This window comes from Myxocyprinus asiaticus, chromosome 3 (assembly GCF_019703515.2).
Source record: "Myxocyprinus asiaticus isolate MX2 ecotype Aquarium Trade chromosome 3, UBuf_Myxa_2, whole genome shotgun sequence".
NCBI classification, from domain to species: Eukaryota; Metazoa; Chordata; class Actinopteri; order Cypriniformes; family Catostomidae; genus Myxocyprinus; species Myxocyprinus asiaticus.
The window spans coordinates 45,473,095-45,488,452 of NC_059346.1; the positions used below are offsets into that span (position 1 = coordinate 45,473,095).

The following is a 15,358-nucleotide window of genomic DNA, read 5'->3' on the forward strand; positions in this document are numbered from 1 at the left end:
GACAGCTTAAAAAACATAGTATGGCTATCATAATATTTACTCAAAATAGCAAGATTGTATATATGTATATATATGTTTTATTAAATAGAAAAAGAATGAATACATACAAAATATTAATTAGTCATTAATTTTGTCATAGCTCAGCGGAAACACTTGCTTTTGATCACATTTTTTTTTCATTTCTTAACTTAATATGCAGAGACTACTATTAACTATAAGCCATTTGTTGGTTGATTTACTCGAAAAGTGTAAACAATGTGGCTCTGTTTGTTTGAGCATCCCGACCAGCCCAACAAAACTGGCTCAATCCATGGCTTTCCAAATCCATAGTTTGGTACTATCAATTTGGCTTACCAATCACAGATGGGGGTTTTAAAAGAGTCTTTATTTTTGCAATTACGTCTGGTGACACTACTTGTGCAGGAATTTCACACTGCACTTTTAAATAACATAAATGTAGAGAATGTTGCAGTATTGTTCTGTTAATGTCATGTGCATTATGACGGGTAGGGTGGGACACAAATGTAAAGAGCGCTGTTTGAAGTTATGTGGGACATTAATTATTTTGGTATTATATTTGTTTGAGTCAATTTCTTGCATATTGCAGGAGTTGTTTTGTTCGTAGCAGCTGTTGCTGCTCAGAGGTCCTAACCAGCTGGGGAAGCAGCTGAGAAAGAGAACAGCTTAAAAACACCACTGGCAGCTAAACCCAGACTTTAATCACAGGCCTTTACACTCCCTTGCTAATAGTAAAACACATGTTTTCAGCCCCTAGAGGAGACAGACAGCCCTAGAATATTTGGCTTGATGACAGTGGAAAAATCAGACATATTTTATTTTATTTTGTTTTACTTTTATTGTCCTTGTCCGAAAAGTAAACATACATGAATCAGACTTTAATTTCTGTAATTGACCGTCCAGTCTAGAGTTGACTATGCAGACTGTGAAGAGAGCACCTGTGAGGTCATTCATTTTCTTTAGAAGACATATGGTATTCAGGGAAATACTTATGATACTGTGAAACTCTGTTAACATCACGAGTTGTCTTGATCTTATTCAATCTATAGAGAATTAAGATCGCTATATTTCAATCCTAATGGACCCTTTTGACAGACTGTGTTGACGGATTTCCACATTAATTGAGCAGTGTAACTCCAGAAGACTCTATATTTTCAATGTATTTTTATTATTTAATGTAAGTCTATAACATTTTTCTTTGTTTTATATTACTGTTTCATTAATTAAAAGAATATTCAACACTACTATGACAGGGTTTCAAATACAACTGTTAAGGAACTGATAGCAAACTTGTCATCTTTCTCTCTTCTGACTGATGTATTTCATCTTCCTTTGTTTTTCCCCCTTTTGTAAAGTCGTGAAAATGTAATAGTAGATTGTTCTTTTGTTTTTGGAGCAAATTGTAATGCAAAAATAATTTGCTTTGGTCTCCCATGTACCTCAATAAAAGTTTGCCCCGCTATGGTTTACTTTTGCATTACAAACATGAAAATGTGGAAAGGGTCCATTGCTACATCACTTAAATTGATCAAAATGATAGCTGTTTGAGGTATCAGAGGTATTCTTGATGGTAGTGAGGCTGTAAGTATCAATTCCCAATGTAGACTTCAACTCTCCAGGTCTCACATTACAATCAGTTATTACACACATACAGAACACAGACATTGACGTTTCAAACAGTATCAATTTACCAGAACAATACCTTTAACCTCATTTACAATACAATGGGCTGTTCTCAAATCCATTCCACAGTTTGCTTTAGTTAACCAACCAATTCTGTTCTCTTATTTTTTTTTCTTTCATTCTTTATTTCTTATTCTTAACATGGCACCTTGTTCTTATTCATAATCTCTATTAACCTTGTTTCTGGTTTAAATAACCTGCCAGCTCTAGATCTCACACGACTCAATGAATTTTCAAGTGAAGTGCTGGAGACATTCTTTAGTATTGTCTCAGATCTTTCAATAGATATACTGCCAGGTTTTGAAGTACTCATATGAACAGGATCAGACATGTCAGTTTGTTCTGTATTTGGCACATGTGCTGACTCAACATTAGTCTCAACCACTAAGGAATCCTTAGGTTCCAACTGTGAATGGTCAGAGTCATTAACCAGATTGTGCCTAAGACTCAAAGACTGGTCTACATCAACAGTCTGTTCCGATACAGAAGCATTCTTGGGTTTGTCTACATCACACATGCACCTGTCATCTGTTCCTTCAGAAGGCAGCTGTGGTACCCGCACTCTTGTTCTGTAACTGGAAGTATCAACAGACAGATCAACACCAGCCTCACAGGCATCACTCAGTTCAGAATCACTCAGATGAGGTTCATTTATACCATCTTCAGGGTCAATGTCAGGAAAAGGGAGAAAGTTGACTGGCATTATCAAATTATGATGCACAGTCTTTTCAGCACCAGTGAAGCTTTGCTGAATTCTGTAAGTATGGCTGTCTGTATTCACCCCAACAACTGTGTAGATTGTATTCTCCCACAAGTCAGCCAATTTATGTTTTCCTCGAACTCCCTTGTTTGCAAGCAAGACCCTGTCACCAGTCTCAACTGGGGCACCTTTGACTTTTCGGTTAAACAATTCAGCATTTCTTTTCAGCTGTTTGGTTGCTGATGCTTGTGCAGCACGCATGGCTTCTTTCATATCTCTGCAAAGAGCCTGGATGTAATTGTCATAGTTCACAACATTAGGATTGTCTAGAATAGTTTCAAATACCAGGTCAATGGGCAGCTGCAGAATCCTACCAAACATCAGCAGGAATGGGGCATACCCTGTTGTTTCGTGGATGGTGCAATTGTAAGCAAAAGTTAGAGACTTGAGCACTTGTGGCCATTTATGTTTGGTCTTTGCCGGCAGAGCACGTATCATATTTCCAAGCGTCCTGTTCATCCTCTCACAGGCTCCGTTACCCATTGGATGATAGGGAGTTGTTCTCAATTTTTGAACCCCAGCGACATTCAACAGCTCAGTGATCAGGGCACTCTCAAAGTTAACTCCTCTATCTGAATGAATACTACCTGGGAAGCCATAAACACAAAAGTAGTTATACCACAGTTGATGCGCCACTGCTTTGGCAGACTGATTTGGACACAAGAAGGCATTAGCCATTTTTGTGAAGTGATCGGTTACAACAAGAACATCCACAGACCTGTTGGCTGAGTCCTCCACCAACCAAAAGTCTATGCACACTAGTTCGAGTGGCTCACTGGTAATGATGTTCTCTAAAGGAGCTCAGGCTCTGGTGTCTTGCTTAATACACACCGACAACAACACCTCACATACTCCCTCACATCTTTCTCTAAACCTTGCCAGTAAAACATCTGCTGAGCAAGATACAGAGTCCACTGCTGACCTTGATGTTCTGCTTGATCATGAACGCCTTTCAACACCATGGTTTTCACTGTGTCTGGCACAACATACAGGTAGGTTTTTCTCTTGGTGAAACTATTCTTTGAAACCCTGTACAACACACCATCCTTCATCACTAGTTTTCCTCAATGTTTTATAAGTTTTTGGACAGCTGTTGGCTCGTTCAATCGTTCCCTCCTATTTGGTCTTCGTCCTCTCTCGACAAAGCAAATCACCCTGCTCAAAACATTGTCTTCCTGTTGTCTCTTTATTAGATCTTCATGGGGCATCACATCAACATCAGGTGATTCAGATGGCATTATTGTTTGTGGAAGGTGAGGCAGTAACAAGGCACCTTTGACTTTTTTATCATAAGGAACTCTCGTCAGATGATGGAGCACGCTAGGGTGGACAAAGTGCTCTCGGCTCAGGGCATCAGCTTCTACGTTTTTTTTTTTTACCTTTGATGTACTTAATGTCGAACTGGTAAGGTGCTAGTTTAGCAACCCATCTGTGTTCACAAGCATCCAGTTTTGCTTTGGACAGAATATACATTAACGGGTTGTTGTCTGTCCAACTGTACATTTCTGACCCCTGAGCCAATGATGGAATTTGTCACAGATAGCCCATTTCATGGTGAAAAACTCCAATCTGTGCGCAGGGTATCGTGACTGAGCATAGGTAAGTGACTTGTTTGCAAAAGCAATAAGTCTAGCCATTGTTCCACCAGCCAGAACCTGGGACAAAATTGCCCTGAGTCCATTACTTGAAGCATCCACTGAAAGCAAGAATTGCCCATCTAAATTTGGGTGGGCCAACACGACTTTTCAAGTAAGGCTTGCTTCAGTTGTACAAAAGCTCGATTACACTCCTCAGTCCAATCCGAAGCAGACAACTCTCTCCAATAACTCGCTTCCATTTTCCACATGGAGCCTTTCTTCCAGTAGTAAGATTGAACAATGGTTGGGCAATAGTCGAGCAGTCCTCAATAAACTGCTGGTAAAACACCACCATACCCAGAAAAGACCTTATCTTCTGCTGGCAGGAAACACTGGTACCCTCAAGCATAAGATCATCCTCAGTGACAGAAGCAAGGCATGTACTTGCTGCCATCTAGTGGAATGAAATGAGACTTTTCAAAGTGAGGGAGAGTGAACAGAACCAGAATTACAAAATTGTCATTTGTTTACAAAGTTAGGACAAAAAAAAAAAAAAAAAAAAAGTAAGATTGTAAACACAGACAATATAATTTCTGAATAATCTGAGTCTTTTTTTAAATTATTATTATTTGGGGGTTTTCTGAAAAATTAGACCAATTTTGAGCAATTAATCCACAGTATGTGTGAAAGGTTAGCTTTTCAGTTTGAGTGTGAAAAATTGCAGGCAGCAGCCCAAAAATGCACCAGAGTTTTTAACTCAGAAAAGTGGAAGAGGGCTCTGGGAGACTATGGAGAAGAGTCAAATTATGCTGCCAGCCAGCAGTCTATATACGTTTGCTTTCAAATGAACTTTGCGGTGGTGGGGCTTGGTGGAGTTTCCTCAGACAGTGTGTGTGGGGGGCCGAGACCACGAACAAAGTGGTGTTAAACAGACAGTGGTCATAAAGAAGTCCAGAATTGCTTCACACTGGTGTAATAAAAGTGTAAGGTTATTCTTTTTGGCAGATTAGGACAGACAGCCAGGAGAAGCAAGAGTTGCCAGCCTTCCCCCCAGACAAAAACACCTTTCTCTGGGCACAGGAGCTGGTGGTCTGGCCTTCAGTCAAAGAAGTCTTTGCAGACCAAAATATCATTCACGTTTGATGGGAGACTGTTTTGTCTAAAACATGCTACGTGCGTTTGTAATTTTTGGAGAGTGCTAGGAGTTCTAATTAAATGGACTGAAGTTTGAAACTCAATGAAATTTTAAGAAAGCCACAGGATTTTTGATTCTTTTACTATTTGTAATATGGCAGTTCATTTTCCGTAAATGTATACAAGCAGGGCTTATTTAAAAAAAATGCAAAAACAAATCATGAAAAACAATTTTATTTAAAAATATTTCAGGCTTATATGTGCTTGAAAATGTAAAAAATTAAAAATTAAAAATAAAAAATAATTCAAAATTAAAATCTGGTATTTCCTTTAAAATAAATAAACATATTTACAAAAAACGTGTTACAAAAAATTGATTGTTTCAGTTCTAAAACGGAATCATCCGTAAATCTTGCAGGTAACTCATTTGAACTCCCTCTATCCACTCCAATAGTCCTTTAGTTTAGAGTTTAGTAGTACCCAAGATGATATCTTACCTGTCTGGCATAAAGAGTTGAATATAAAAAACTTAATGGCCTTTTTACAATCTCTTAAATGAATATAGACAAGTGGTCCCTACTGAGGAACCTTTGAAAGACAAGTTTGTTAATTTTGGATAGATAATGTGTCTGCTGTTTTTGTGACTCATAAACTTTCCAGCTGGATTTGAGGAGTCTTTTTTCTTGCAATTTACCTCTCCTGGTCATGAGGACTTTCTCCTGGTCGTGAAGTCTTCACAATCCTTTTCTTACCATGATTCTTTAAACACACTTATGTATTATTACAGACACCTTTTCAGTCATTTTGTGACAGGTCAGGACATTATTCTATCCCTACGAGTAAGTTGTCCAAAGCATACTTGGCCTGCTGGGAGGTCATATAACTGTCCTCACTTTCAGGGTGCTCTTAGCAGACACAGTTTCTTGCATTACATGGTGTGTGGCTGGGACTTGTGAAATGGTAGGCCAGGACCACATTTCGGTATCCAGGGTTTTTGGTGAGTGGTCCAGATTGTCCGTGCTTTCTCCTTCATCTGAGGTTGTGATGTCTGCCAATCCAAAGGAAGTGCGATTGACATGGTGGACTGAATGTTTGGCAAAGTAAAGGAATAGTTGTCTGTATTCATTTATCCACCCTCATGTCGTTCTAAACTCGTATTACTTTGTTTCTTCCTTGGAACACAAAAGGAGAAATTTTGAAGAATGTATTGGTCGCTCTTTTCCATGCAATTGCAATGAATGTGTGACTGGAATTTTCAAGCTCCAAAAAGAACGCAAAAGCACTATAAAGGTATCATAACAGTGGTCCGAATGACTTGTACAACATATTCCAGTTCATATGATAGCTTTGGGTGAGGAACAGACCGAAAAGTAATTCACTGAGCAAGCTGTTAACTCAAGAACTGCTGCGACCAGTTCATTGAATTAGTACGTTGAAAAATGAATCAGGGGTGCGTTTCCCAAAAGCATCGTTAGCCAACTATGGTCACAAGTTCCATCTAGACCAACATATTTAAACAATTTGGTTTAGCAGAAAGCGGTATTCTGACACAGCTTATGTGTCCATGTTAATGCATAGTGAAGTTCTTATATGGTTTTGAAGAGTGCCATGTGCAAATGTGCTCAAGTGTGTCAGGGGAACCCCGACATCTGATGTAGAGAGAGACATACCACATTGCAGCACAGTCATCAGTCGCATTACATGCAGCTTTTGTGACTTGTGCAGCTTTTGTGCATTAAACAGTTTTATGAAGTATGTGTAAATGAGGTATTATAATTTGATATCCTCAGAAGTTATTACTCTACCCCGTGCATAATGTCATTAATGACAGCTCTATATTATTGAATCAACATGGTTCGAACAATGAATGTGCAACATATTTACATGGTTTCGGGAAACAGTCATCACTTGCTAGTTAATTTCTCCAACGATGCATTGTACTATGGTGGTTAAGCAGTGATTTATGTAGCTGTACTGAAAACGCACCCCAGTTTGATTTGTGAATGAATCATTCAAACAATGAATCAGATCAACCAGTTCATTCAAAAGATCTGACTCACAAGAACAATTTGTTGAGGAATCGGGCATCGCTACTTCTTTTTTTGAATGCGCCAAGACAGGTGTCAATATTTTGGCCTCTTCCTCACAGAATGCTATTGAATGGCTTCAAAAGACTTGGAATATAGTACACAAGTCATATGGTTATCATTTATGATACTTGTATGATGCTTTTATGTCCTTTTTGTCCAGTCCCCATTCACTGTAATTGAATCGAAAATAGGAAACTGCACATTCTTCAAAAAAAAAAAAAAGGAAGTCAGTTGGGTTTGGTATAACATGAGGGTGAGTAAATGAAATGCTCATTATGAGACTGTTTATCATCTTATATAGACCCTTGGGGTGAGGATCACCTCTACAGCTTCATTCAGATAAAAAGATGCATCATACACAGCAGCAGAGGGTGTAGCAGTTGAGTTTGGCTGCATTGCGGCCTGTCCCGACATAGCGGTTCTTCTTGGGCAGCAGCAGAATAAAGGACACAGCCAGTGACACATGGTAGAAACTGTGGACATAAGCGTAGTCCCATTCCTACAGGAGTAAATGAGTCATTTACCCAAACACGCTTTTATATAATAAACTATGCAATGTATTCTCTCAGTGAAGCTGCACATATATACAGTATATATACACACTACCGGTCAAAATTTTGAAACACTTGACTAAAATATTTCTCATGATCTTAAAAATCTTTTGATCTGAAGGCATATGCTTAAATGTTTGAAATTAGTTTTGTAGACAAAAATATAATTGTGCCACCATATTAATTTAATTATAAAACTAAAATGTAATAAAAAAAAAAAGGTTTTGAAATTGATGACAAATAATAAGAAAAGCAGCCAGTAAGTGCCCAACATAGATGGGAACTCCTCCAATACTGTTTAAAAAGCATCCCAGGGTGATACCTCAAGAAAATGTCAAGAGTACAGGTCTGCAAATTCTAGGCAAAGGGTGACTACTTTGAAGATGCTAAAATATAACTGTAACGTATACTCAGACTCGAGGGTGATGTTTGAACCAAAGCAGGTATTTATTGACACACAAACAAAGACAGCAGGTATGTGATGACGTGACAGTACTGGGCTGCAGTGGTGATAGTTTACATGATGAAGACTAATGCTGATAGAGATAGTGACTTTCCTTGAGGTAGAGGGTGTGCAATAACGAAGCTTGCGTTGAGGAGCTGGACACTGGAGAGGAAACGTTTGGAGTAGAAGAGTCGCTGGAGAGGAATCGTGAAGGTGTTTAACTCTGGAGATACAGGTAAGTGAGTCTGTACAGGTAAGTGAGTCTGTACATGAAGTTGAGACCAGACACAGAATGGAAGGGGAGTGAGGTTTATATATAGAGGTGTTGATTGATGCAATGATTGGAGGCAGGTGTGGGTGATCAGTACTCAGGAGTGTGAGAGGGTTGAGTGAAATTGTTAGGTGGGTCAGAAGGCTCCGTGACATTACCCCCCCAACGGACCGCTCCAGAGGGACGTGCTTCCTGACGCCGTGGCCGACCCCGTCCACGCGGAGCTGGACGATCAGGATGTGCGTCGTGGAAGTTGAAGAGTAGGGTCGTGTCCAGGATATCGTCTCGAGGAATCCAAGATCTCTCTTCCTGACCATAACCTTCCCAATCTATGAAGTATTTGAGACGTTTTAACAGTGAGACGTGGAAGGTGGGATGTATGCGATATTGGGGAGGGAGTTGGAGCTGGTAAGTGACTGGGTTAATCTGTCTAGTGATTGTGAAGGGACCAATGTTACGGGGACGTAGCTTTTTGCAGGGGAGATGCAGCCTGATGTCCCTTGTGGAGAGCCACACCTTCTGCCCAGGTTGGTAGGTGGGAGGAGAAGATCTTCGGGCATCGGCGTGGAATCTCTGGCGGCGCACCACCCATTGCAGGTGGTGGTGAGCTAAGTCCCAGACCCTCTCGCTTTCTCTGAACCAATGGTCGACTGCTGGGACGTCAGATGGTTCGCCGGACCAGGGGAAGAGAGGCGGTTGGTAACCGAGTATGCACTGGAAGGGTGTGAGGTTGGTGGAGGGTTGACGAAGGGAGTTCTGTGCGTACTCGGCCCAGGAAAGGAAGCGACTCCAGCGGTTCTGGCGGCGATGACAGAAGGTTCTAAGGAAACGGCTTACCTCCTGAATCTTCCTCTCTGTCTGCCCATTACTCTGTGGCTGGTAACCAGATGAGAGGCTGATGGACACTCCAAAGAGAGAGAAGGCTCTCCAGACTCTGGAGATGAATTGGGGACCACAGTCAGAAACTATGTCTTCAGGGATCCCATAGTTCCGAAACACGTAGTTGAAGAGGTACTCTGCGGTCTCCAGAGTGGTGGGCAGACCCTTGAGGGGGATCAGTTTGCAGGCTTTGGAGAAACGGTCTATAGCTACCAGCACACAGGTATAACCCTCAGAGCGAGGAAGGTCAGTGATATAGTCAACCCCTAGATTTGACCAGGGTCGGCGAGGAACGGGCAATGGAAGGAGTTTGCCAGCCGGTAGTTGTCATGGTGTTCTGGATTTAGCACATTCTGGGCATCCTTGGTTGAACCTTCTGACATCTCGAACCATGTGGGGCCACCAGAATCGGTCCTGGATAAGCGAGAGGGTCCTATTGGTCCCAGGGTGGCCAGTGCCCAAGGAGGAGTGTACAGAGTCGATGAGTGTGAGACATAGAGAGGAGGGTACATAGGTCTTGTTGGTAGGGCATCCCGACGGAGCTGGTTCAGTGGCAGAGGCTTCACGGATGCTATCGTCCAGGGACCATTGAATGGGACGTACTATGACATGTGGGGGTAAAATGGTATGCGGTTCCTCGGAGCCTTCCTCTGGAGCATAAAGGCTGGAAAGTGCATCTGCCTTGGAGTTCTTGTCACCTGGACGATAGGACATGGTAAGTTTAAAGCGAGTGAAGAAGAGGGCACATCTCGCCTGGCGGGGGTTTAAACGACGAGCCTCTCTGAGGTACTTGAGGTTCTTGTGGTCTATGAGCACCAGGAATGGATGTTGTGCTCCCTTCAGCCAATGCCGCCACTCCTCCAAGGCCAGTTGAATTGCCAATAGCTCTCGGTTCCCGATGTCATAGTTCTGCTCCATCAGGGAGAGTTTCCTGGAGAAGAAGGCACATGGATGAAGTAGCGGTGGTTTCCCCTGCTGCTGAGACAAGACTGCTCCTACGCTGCTGATGGAGGCATCTACCTCAACAATAAATGGTTCATTCGGATCAGGGTGTACAAGGATTGGAGTGGAGGTGAAGGCATCCTTCAGAAGTTGGAAGGCGTGTGAAGCTTCGGAGGTCCAGGAGAGAGATTTGGGTTTGGATCGGAGAAGAGAGGTCAGCAGGGATGTGAGGGTACTGTAGTTCATGATGAAGCGGCGGTAGAAGTTGGCAAATCCTAGGAATCGCTGGAGCTCCTTGATGATGGTTGGAGTGGGCCAGGATTGCACTGCTGTCACCTTCCCCTCGTCCATCCAAATGCCTTCCAGGCTGATGATGTAGCCAAGGAACTGGAGGGATGTCTGGTGGAAAGAACACTTCTCAGCCTTGAGGTACAGGTGGTATTCCCTCAGCTTTTCCAACACGAGCGCTACATAATGACGATGGTCGGTCATGTTCCGAGAGTACACCAGTATGTCATCAATGTAGACAAGGACGAATCGTTGGAGATACTCACGGAACACCTCATTCATTAAGCCTCAGATATAACCTTGGCTGAGAGCCTCCTTGATATAATCCTCCATGGCCTTCTGCTCAGGAATGGAAAGTGGGTAGACTTTGCCATGGGGCACTGGCTCACCAGGGAGGAAACGTTTGGAGTAGAAGAGTCGCTGGAGAGGAGAGGAATCATGAAGGTGTTTAACGCTTGAGATACAGGTAAGTGAGTCTGTACACGAAGTTGAGACCAGACACAGAATGGAAGGGGAGTGAGGTTTATATAGAGGGGTTGATTGATGCAATGATTGGAGGCAGGTGTGGGTGATCAGTACTCAGGAGAGTGAGAGGGTTGAGTGAAATTGGTAGGTGGGTCAGAAGGATCCGTGACAATAACACAGTTTTGATTTATTTTGGATTTTGTTTAGTCACATATATATATATAAAATAAAAAATAAGTGTTTCAAAACTTTTGCCCAGTAGTGTGTGTGTGTGTGTGTGTGTGTGTGTGTGTATATATATATATATATATATATATATATATATATATATATATATATATATATATATTTTCTTTTTTTTTTTTTACCTCAAAATAGAAGCGAAGCATCAAAGCAAGAGCACCAAAACAGCATCCTGGCCCCACTTGTTGAGTGTAAACACTTTTATCTGGATAAAGTCCTTTCTTTTCCTTCATTTTTTGTAACTGAATCAAAGAAAAAATAATATTGTAAAACCTTGTGAATGCATTTATGGCACAGTGCACAATGAAGTGTCCATGTTGGCAATAAAAAGGAGCAAAATACAGTTCCTCATCAAACTTATTTGGGACTTTTTGCAGACCTACAACATGTAATATATTCACTGTAAGAGCAGATGAGCTGCACTTGATGCTTCTCAGACTCACCCATTTGACTGTTATCATAAAGACAGCTGTTCCAATGGGGCCAGAGTAGATGCCGTAGCCCCAGCGGTCCTGGTAGATCCTCACAGCCGCAGTTAGTACCCCAAACATGGTGAGTGATGAGCGCTTTGGTTCATCAAAATCTCCCAGCGCTGGATGAGTGTTAGAAAATTGATCATTTACAGTATTCATTGCATGACACAGTGGAATGCGAGACATAAACACTTGTCATATTGTTAACACTGCCTAAGTAAAGTAATATTTTAAATCGCTTTTCTGACTGTTTGACCCATGTAGTAGTACACCATGGAGTATTACACTATAAATGGCTTTACCATTGTAATGACTATCAACTATTGCAGAACATTAGCTAAAAGTTCTGATCAATGTGAATATAAGGGTAGAAATGAACTATTTGATTATATTATATATACACAGTAATTAGATTTAGGTTATACAGTAGCTGACTGTTTTCTTACCTAGTAGTGTGACCCACATAGAGATAGCTGTGCCGTATACACTGAAGTACTCCAGAATCTCATACTTCATGAAACAGAGTATGGACAAGCCTGGTCCATCACACGCATGGTAAATCTGAACACAGGTGGAGGGAATACTTGTAGTGATGTTCATTTTTCACATGGCAAGTTTTAGAATTTTAAAGAAGAAAAATTCTAGGTCGCTAATTAAATGCAAGCAAATCTATGACATTTGTACATTAGGTCAGATTTCCTTGCTTCACACACAAGATACTCAGAAAAAAGGTACTGTTTAAGGTACAAGGGTCTTCACTGGGGTGATAACCTCTAGGGGACCTTTTTTGTACCTCTAATTAAAATGTGGGTACATTGCACCCAAAGGACCTATTGTGTACCTTTAAAGGTACATTTATACTATATGTTTTTTTCCTCTGGGAACAAAATTTTTTACCTTTTTGTCTCCTTAAGGTTACAAGTATGTATCTAAAACAAGGGTACCACTCCAGTGATGGCTTTGTACCTTTAACCCTATACAGCCGTTTGTATCAAATATGATACACAAGTTTGACGGCTCCTGTTTCACTCTTTGTTCAAACTGACGAGCCAAACAACCTATGGTATGTAAGTTTCACATGTTTATGGCACCATCTAGTAGTTATTTGTGAAAAAGTGGTTTCAGTGTTTATATTGATCTATTTAAAAAGGCGGCGGACTTGCGTGAAAAGTGACTCTTATGTTGTGATAAATGACAGCTTATTTTAATAAAGTAAAAGTGACAGTAATGATTATATTGTTACTGATACTGAATTTTTTAAAATATTATTTTATTGAAACCCCCCCTTCGAAATCCATGTATCAAATGTGATACAACAGGTTTTTGAGGTATATTGCTCATTCACCATTACATTCCATTACATGCCCACCACCACCACAAAAAAAAAAAAATAATTACAATCACAGAGCTTTGAAAATTCTGACATATACATTTTATAAGATATATTTAAAGTGTGAACTAATATTTCTGAGTATTTTCATATATACAGCCAGCTCTGTCATTATAAAATCTCATTATTTTACATTATAAGTTATTATGTCATCTTACTAAGTTCCTGAGACTCAGCAAAAGAAGTTTTACAATTTCCCTTTTTTAAATGTCAATATAGTGTTTGGTGCATCAAATATATATGATAAAATGTAAATAACTTTACACAGAAAAGGTTAGTTGATTTTATCACACTAAAATCATATTAACTTGCATATTGTTTGTCTTGTGGCTATACTTTTGAGTATTTTAATGTTTACAGATTGGCCCCCATTCACTTCCATTGTAAGTGCCTCACTGTAACCCACAGTTTTTTTGGGTTACAAAAAAAAAAAAAAAAAAAAAAAAGTTTTGCACAAACTTGATTTGTTAGTTGGTTTGATAGGTTGATAAAATCGCTTAATAACTTTATATGTGTAAAGTTATATATTATATCTATCTATCTATCTATCTATCTATCTATCTATCTATCTATCTATCTATCTATCTATCTATCATATATATATATATATATATATATATATATATATATATATATATATATATATATATATATATGATAATATTATTTGTCATTATTATTTTGTTTAAAAATAATAATAATAATAAACAGCAAAATAAAAGCATTTTCTCTAGTGGTCTTATACTTTTGGACCCCAATTTAAATTTAAAAGTCACTATAACCGATTAGATAAAACTTTGTATGTTCTTGACTGGAAAATGTATTAAGAAGACTTACTTTTAGGTCATAGACATTACACCATCAATTGTAGTTCAGATTCAAGTTAAATGAATCAGTAGCATTTTAAAATAATGTTCCATTTGTTAAAATGAGTTTGCATGACAATGAACAATGAATAAGATTTTACAGCATTTATTAATCTTAGTTAATGTTAATTTGAACATATAGTTATACGTTTTAAAATCAAAAGTTGCATTTGCTAACATTAGATAATGCACTATGAACTAACATGAACTAACAATGAACAATTTTATTTTTATTAACTAACATTAACAAAGATGAATAAATTATGTAAAACTGTAAAAATATATTGTTCATTGTTTATTCATTACACCTAATGCATTAACTAATGTTAACGAATGGAACTTTATTGTAAAGTGTTACCAAAGAATCAGCTTGAGGTTTGTGAACTTTACTTAATTGTTTACTTTGTAACTCATTGAATAGATGCATTCTAAAATGCTGAACACAAGAACTATATTACAAATTACATTTAAACAGATGGCACAAGCTATAAAGAGAGTGAATTCCATTTGAGCTGTGTATCATTAAAATGGATGTATTTCTATAGGCGTCTTTAAAATGCACACATTCTCTTACCGCTGTGAAGAACATTGTGAAGAAATAGACCATGGCCTCCATATGGAGGCCTCTCTTGGCGGCCACACTGGCTGCAGGCAGAAACACCAGACTGCTGATGGTGGGCAGCAACATCTTGGCGATAAATGCTCCCATTGCGACTGATACAACAGGCCTCTGAATTTCTGCAAACTTTAAGAAGCACTTAAGAGATGGTCTGCATGATTCTTATGGGCAAATCTTTCTGAGAAGTGACAGAGAGAGTAAACAGTGACTCTCACACAATCTCGCTCTCCTTAGCTCACACAAGCAGCTGGCTCTTTGGAGGATCTTTAAAGTTTAAATGGCCCAGTAGGGTCTGTGTTTGCATGGTTATCAGAACAGCAGCTGTCTGAATGGAGGACAGGGAGAGGCTTTGCAGTCATGTGGTGCTGTTCTGTTGCACATTTTTGGGATTCTAAAACAACAGCAGAGGGATACAAAGTGAAGCCATTTATGGTGAACCTCAGGTTCTTGTGTCACGTTCTGTGGAAGTAGAATCACAGACTAATCACAGTCTGACTATGCATACTTACCTGCTATATGCTGTAATATGCATAAAACAGTACATCAAATGAGTATAATGTCAGAATAACATACTTTATACTTTATGTACGGTCAAGAAGTAAGTTCTTCAAATTCAGTACATACGGTAATTTGGGCGCAGCTGGAGTCAACACTGTCAAGCGTT

The 15,358-nt window shown here is 39.6% G+C and overlaps 1 protein-coding gene across 1 annotated transcript; it reads right to left on the reverse strand.

Moving 5' to 3' along the window:
- Nucleotides 1–7,503: 7,503 nt before the first annotated feature.
- LOC127427031 (protein myomaker-like) lies at nt 7,504–14,784 on the reverse strand. The gene is made up of 5 exons (XM_051674327.1): nt 14,650–14,784; nt 12,266–12,380; nt 11,790–11,938; nt 11,472–11,588; nt 7,504–7,761 (listed from the first exon to the last, which is right to left on the reverse strand). The coding sequence occupies exons 1-5, from the start codon at nt 14,782–14,784 to the stop codon at nt 7,615–7,617; spliced, it is 663 nt and encodes a 220-aa protein (XP_051530287.1). The 3' UTR covers nt 7,504–7,614.
- Nucleotides 14,785–15,358: the final 574 nt, after the last annotated feature.